Source organism: Xenopus laevis, chromosome 8L (genome assembly GCF_017654675.1).
Source record: "Xenopus laevis strain J_2021 chromosome 8L, Xenopus_laevis_v10.1, whole genome shotgun sequence".
Taxonomy (NCBI): domain Eukaryota; kingdom Metazoa; phylum Chordata; class Amphibia; order Anura; family Pipidae; genus Xenopus; species Xenopus laevis.
In genome coordinates this window covers 13,409,256-13,416,171 of record NC_054385.1, presented here as the reverse complement: position 1 = coordinate 13,416,171, position 6,916 = coordinate 13,409,256, and the positions used below count along the sequence as shown (strand labels likewise).

The 6,916-nt window shown below is 42.5% G+C and overlaps 1 protein-coding gene across 2 annotated transcripts in view; it reads left to right on the top strand.

Annotated features, from left to right (window-relative positions):
- LOC108706216 (three prime repair exonuclease 2) overlaps positions 1-6,399 on the top strand; it is a 200,435-nt gene extending 194,036 nt beyond the window's left edge. Inside the window, exons 1-2 of one of the 2 annotated variants that reach the window (XM_041573231.1) lie at positions 2,369-3,817; positions 5,464-6,399. In XM_041573231.1, coding sequence (XP_041429165.1) covers positions 5,473-6,171 — 699 coding nt within the window. In that variant the 5' untranslated portion in view covers positions 2,369-3,817; positions 5,464-5,472 and the 3' untranslated portion in view covers positions 6,172-6,399. Of the gene's footprint in view, positions 1-2,368; positions 3,818-5,463 lie in introns of those variants that run through there. The other variant, XM_041573230.1, reaches the window with a different exon arrangement.
- The last annotated feature ends 517 nt before the right edge of the window (positions 6,400-6,916 follow it).

The window sequence follows — 6,916 nt, the reverse complement described above, 5'->3', positions numbered from 1 at the left end:
TTATGATATGGTCCAAAAAGGATGGGATATTTAATCGTGCCATGATTTGGTCTCCAGGCAGTGATTGGATCAGATGTAGGACCAGTGAAGACTCATTGGTACTTTGGTTAATGGCCCTGTGCCGTCCTCACCTACTGCATTTTCCCAAATGATCCAATTAAAATTGTGTAAAGCATTCAAATACATGGGATACTGACTGTGTTGGCAACTTAATGGCTGGTGGTGGCCAGAGAGAGTTGCATATTTAATACAGGTGTGGGATCCATTATCCGGAAACCCATTATCCAGAGAGCTCCGAATTACAGAAAGGTCATCTCTCATAGACTCCCAACCACTTGGATGTTTCTCCTAGTGGCCGGAAAGCAAGTAATTATTTTCGAATTCCTGGCTTGGAGGCAAGTTTTGGTGTATAAAAATCATGTACTGCCAAACAGAGCCTGTAGGGTGCTACCAAACAGCCAATCACAGCCCTTATTTGGTACACTCGAGAACAGTTTTTTCACGCCTGTGTTGCTCCCCCACTCTCTACAATGTTGCTCATAGTTAAAAAAGGTTGGGGACTCCAGCCTTAAATAAGCCCTTGGACACCTCCCTAGCCTACAGTTGGGATGCCTATAACATGGTCATTTGTGGGGTTTGATAGAACATAATGAATATGAAATATATGCTGAGATAGATTTGTGGATGCCTCAGCCCTATTGTGTCATGTTGTTAGTAAGAACTGTGTTGCCTCACTCCCCCAACAAGAATTCTCCCTTTTGGATGTTCAAAAACCTAGTATAGAATCAGAATGTATCATTTGGATGTGTTGAGGCATATACTAATTCCGAAGTCGCCCAAAGTTTCCTCGTGAGACAATTACGGTCGACTTCGGAAAACGAAATGTTCTGTGTGCCTGCCCCCAGGCGATTTACATTTTAGCTGGTGGAAGGAAGATCAGGGAGATTATTTGCCACGAAGAAGAGGAGATTTGTTGCTTGGCGACTAATCTCCCCGAATCTGCCCGTGTGGCCAGACCCTGGCCAGACAATACACAAAATGTATTGTATTTAAATGCTTTATTAACAGACCAAATGGATAAACATATTGGAATATAGTGTCCGTGGCAGAATTATTGCAAATCCAAACAGTAAATGGCTCTACCATAGAAAGAAATGTACTGGTAGTCTTCATTCCTTTTCTTTCTTTATTGTAGTTTTTTTTTGTTGTTCTTCTGTTTTTATGTACTAAAGTTCCCCCTACCCCCAAATTGCAATGTTAAAGTTGTAACCCGAATGGTCATCTTAAACTTATGTACCATCATATCAAGACTGTACAACTGATGACTCTACCTGTTTTACTGAAATGTTAAAATAAAAGTGATTTGGAAAAAAAACCACACACATTTTCTGGGTTTTTGGTTATAAATAATCACCTAAGTGAACATATGTCAATAAGTATAACTAGATACATGGACTTTTGCTCAGCTTTTAGGGAAATGAGGAACTGTAGGGAAATAAAGCGATAGAGGCCTTTAACCCCATGGGTGCCTACAAAAGTTTATTATTATAAAGCAGAATTAGCTCAGCCTTTTGAGTTTGATGAAACTAGGTAGTGCATAAGGCAGGTTTTGCCACTTATTCTCTATTCTCTATCGATAAAACTGCTACCTACTGCTAGATGATTGCATTGAACTTTATAAACTCCAACTAATACTGCCAAGTAACATGGACCCCAAGAGGCTACCTAACTCACAGTCAGGTATCATGTGTTTAGTCATAGTTTCTGTTCATTTATTACTAGATCACATTCTTTCTATGGGCAGTTCCCAGAAATATTACAATTTTGGGTGTGGTAACTGCTTGAGTTCTTGTTTGTGCCAACCTAAATGATGAAAGCTTGGAACATAGCATCTCGGAGAACAGATCAATGTAACCAGTTTCATAACAAATACTGTATATTCCTCTATTTCCTGCTGGGCGAGCCACATGGACTTCTTTCTCCTCTGATCATCAATGAAATGAAAAGCACGTATGTGAAGACCAGCTTCCCATAGGGAACCTTCCAGTGCCAGATGTAAGGCAATTTGTTCTTATGGAATAAACAAATGTTGGTTGAACAGCAAAAGATTATAAAGATTTGACTAATTTGGAAAGGCTTAAGTACTTGTTCTTGTTTAACCAAAGACAGGGTTTTTTCTGCAGGAACAGCTCATCACGAGGCTAGGATTTTACTTTCCTATGACCCTTGGTCAGGCCAGACTGGGCCAGTCACCAGTGTAGCTGCCTTATGTTCAATAACAACCATATGCGTGGTCCATCAAAGTATATGGTCTACCAAAGTATTGGGTGTTCTGCTGTCCTATGCAACAGGCTACCCATGGCCCAGGCCTTATTGGGCTTCTTACAGATCTGAGTCTGCTCAGATGAAACTTAACTAAGGGGCTACAAATAGCTTCCTATAGTAGAAGATTCATGTACCGATGTACTTTTAAGCTGAAATTCCTTGTTCTGACTGCTTGTCCCAATGGGAATTACTGTTATTATTTTAGAGCAGATTGACTATAGTTCAGTGGGGTTGCAGGAGTGTCTATCAAAACGACCTCCCAAAGCCACACAATCCCCAGCTTATTAGGCAGCAAAGTCAAAATCGCTACTTGTATATGTAGGCAACCCTGTTTTCCAACAATTTACACCCCTGATCCAACCCAAGTCATGCCCCACAATCCCAAACCCATTTATATCACCACCCTGACCCCAAACATCACCCCTAATACTTGTTATTACTTTCCCAAATGTTTACACCTCTGATTAAACACAATCCACATCAGTTTCCCTCAGTCCACCAAGTCATGTAACACAATCCCAACCACATTTATATCACCACCCTGACCCATACATCACCCCTACTACCCGTTGTTACTTTACCAAACGTTTACACCCCTGACTCAACCCAATTCCCACCAGTTTCCCCCAGTCCCCCAAGTCATGTCTCACAATCCCAACCCATGTATATCACCGTCCTGACACATACATCACCCCAACTACCCGTTGTTACTTTCCCAACCGTTTACACCTTTGATTCAACCCAATTCCCACCAGTTGCCCCCAGTCCCCCAAGTCATGTCCCACAATCCCAACCCCAATAATATCACCACCCTGACCCATACATCACCCCTACCACCCGTTTTTACTTTCCCAAATGTTTACACCCCTGATTAAACACAATCCCCATCAGTTTTCCTCAGTCCACCAAGCCATGCCACACAATCACAACCCCATTTATATCTCCACTCTGACCCATACATCACCCCTACTACCCGTTGTTACTTTCCCCACCGTTTACACCCCTGATTCAACCCTATCCCCAGCAGTTTCCCCCAGTCCACCAAGACATGTCCCACTGCCCTGCCCCCATACATCACCCCCGCTATTTTACCATAGAACTGGTGGCAACCCTGCGGGGGAAGCTATGTGCTGACATTACAATCACTAGCACGGGGCAACTGCTTTATATTCTCGGCAATTGCACTTGCAAGTCAATTAAAGGTGCAATTCCAAAATATACTTTCTGGTGGCACCTTAGCACACGTCAGATTAGAACTAGAATTTCAATGCTTAGAGCAGCACTGAGGACCAGAGTGTGTTTGGCAGGGCCATTTATTTCCTGGAAAGTCACTTCCTTGTTCATTAAAGAGCAAGTGAAACAAAGATATAATGCCAGTGGCCCGCCTTTCTACAAGCCTCTGTGGGCGGAGAAGAGACAATAAAGCTGTCTGTGACATGAAGGGAGATCACTGTGCAATCACTGACACTCCTGAATAGCCATCATCCTGCAGGTAAGTGATTTATACTCTCTGATGGAGTGTCTGTCCATGTGTACTTATTCCTTTGCTTGATTCCAAATGCCTGTCAGAAACTGCCAGCTTCCCATATATACTATGTAGCTAACAACCAGAACCTGGGGATTAAGGAGTTTATTTTTTAAAGATCCAAGCAGTGTCTCCCGAGCCTTGAGTCCTGGGTTTTGAAGCCAATAGTTAGTACAGGTAAGGGAACCTGTTATCCACAAACCTCTGAATTATGGAAAGCCTATAGACTCCATTTTAATCAAATAATTCAAAGTTTCAAATTGATTTCCTTTTTCTCTGTAATAGTAAAACAGTAGCTTGTACTTGATCCAAACTAAGATATAATTAATACTTACTGGAGGCAAAATAATCCCATTGGGTCTGTTTATTGTTTAAATTATTTTTTAGTAGATTGAAGATTGAGATTATTGAAAGACCCCTTATGCAGAAAACCTCAGGTCCCTAGCATTCTGGATAACGGGTCTCATACCTGTACCCCATGGGAGGAACATGGCACCATATAAAGAGGCAGATTTCCATTAACGGGTTGAATTATTGTGCCCAGGTAGGGAAGCAACTGAGGGTTATAATTTAACTTATATTTAGCTTGGGTGAGCTGAACACCTGCCATTCAGAGAAACACCCATTTAATTAGTATTCTGCTGTGTTTGTCTTACAAATGATTATTATTATTATTATATTATTATTATTATTATTATTAATGGGTGTTTATAAAGCACTGATAGAAGGATAGATATATTGTATATCATATAAACCAATCTCTACAGGAGGTCAAGAGGATCCCGTTTAGTAGAGCAAATCACGTGCATATAGGGAATAAAAACTAGAACACTCCTCTTCTCTAAAAGTGGAACTTAATGAAGCATTCAAGGAAACTCATAGATTATAACCCTAGGTTTCAGAATGAGTCATATGAGTGAAAAGTATCTCTATGTCTAGACCATTCCTTCTTTACATGTGACTGCCAAAGTGCTTTGCTCAGCCAAGCCATTCTCTCTACACATCAGTAGCACAGAGCAAACCATTAAGAGAAAGCTTCTGCATAGGCAAGCATTATGGCAGCTTCCATTCATAGAAATTAATGGGAATAAGCACAGGATGAAGGAACTGTACACACAGAAATTGCTGCCCTTGAATTTTCATGCCAGGTTTAGTAGAACGGGAAAAAAAAAGAAATCTAAATAGTTGGATGTATATGTATTTATAGCCTGAGCTGCCCTATGTCTTTAGCCCCTAGCAGAGTCGGACTGGGGGACCCCACCTGCAGCGGTGTAACTAGATGTTACTGGGACCCACAGCAAATTCATTTTAGGGCACCCAACATATCCAGAGGTTGTCCTGGTTTACTAATAGATGTTGAAATTGAGAATGATGTGGGTCTCATGGGCCCCTATAACTCCTGGCCCCCTTACAGACACAGCGTCTGCTTTCTCTGTAGTTATGCCCCTGCCCACCCTGACTGGGGCTCCTGCCTTAGATGCCCTCCAGCCGCAACCCCTCTCTGGCCTCTGAGCCAGTTAGGTTTTGCTTAGATACATCTACTGTCCTAATAATGCCCTTTAATGTAGACCTAGGTATGACTTTGTTCTCACAACACAATTCTTACATTACAGATTAGCAGTATGTCCTCTCCATGCAGAAGCTTTGTGTTCCTTGACCTGGAAGCCACCGGCATAAATCACGACCTTCCAAAGATAACAGAGCTTTGCCTGGTGGCCGTCCATGTCTCTTCACTGGAGGATCCAGAAACTGTTGAATCAGAAGTGCAACTACCCCGTGTGCTGGACAAGCTTTGCCTGTGCGTGGATCCAGCAAAGCCCATCACAAAGGTAGCTAGTGACATCACAGGGCTCAGTAATGAAAAACTGACCAACTGCGAGAAGCCGTGCTTTGACCTGAACCTGGTTCAGCTTGTTAAGGAGTTTCTGAATCGTCAAGCTCAGCCTGTCTGCCTGGTTGCTCACAATGGGTTTTTCTATGACTACCCCTTGCTCAAAGCAGAGTTCCAGCAGCAGAATGAGGAACTGCCTAGTTCCTTGTTCTGTCTAGATTCCCTCAAAGCTTTTCGGCAGCTTGACAAGCAAGACGGTAGAAACCAAAAGTTTGCCAAGGGGTTCCACTCTCTTTCAGAGATCTATCGGCGCTCATTTGGGAAAGAACCCATTGACTGTCACTATGCAGAGGGTGATGTACTGACTCTCATCAAGGTTTTCATGCATAGGGCCAGCGAGTTTCTGGAGATGGTCAATTCCCAATCCAAGAGGTGGAGTGAGATCAGCCCTATGTACAAAACAGGGAGTGCAAATGAGCACACTAACTAACGCATTGGTGGGGACTGAGCAGACGGTTCTTTTGGTGCCAAGAACCTCCCTGTGAAATACTCCATAAGAAATGCAATGGACCCCCTTCAGTCTGAAAAACATAGGATGTCTTGTTTATTCTGTACAAGGAGGCACCGCCTGTGTCTGTTTTTATTCTACAGTCCAACTATTGTACTGATTTTAAATTAGAATTATGAACATCGGCTGAATAATAAAGAGTTAACTAACCGACTGTCTATTAGTGTGGGTATGAATGGAGTATGGTAGGGACCAGAAAGCAGGATGACAACAGTAGCACTTTATATCCATGTTGTCTAACACAAAGGTAACTGGGGGTGATAAATGGCAGTAGGCTGGGCAGTGCCCTCATCCCTACCAAAAAAAACATTTTAGAATATTTTGCTGTTGCATAGGGGGAGCAATAAAAAGGGGCTCATACTTGGAAAGCTTGGTGTTTTGAATATACAGTAATCTTTGTGCTCAGTTTTGGAACACAGAGCAGGGCTAGCAGGGGAGGCCTGCTGCACAATATCCAATATTCTATGTGCCCCATTCGCACACTAGAATCAAAGTGCAACCCAACTGCCACATGCACAGAGCTCCCATTAGAAATATGACTTGTTTTCAGTGCCTTCTCCCACCAAGTTAAGCCCTCTGCTTAACTGGGTCCTGCTGACTGGAAAGTGGAATGGACCCCAGTTTAAAAAAAAAATTAAAATAAGCAACGGCTACAATAAACCCCAAC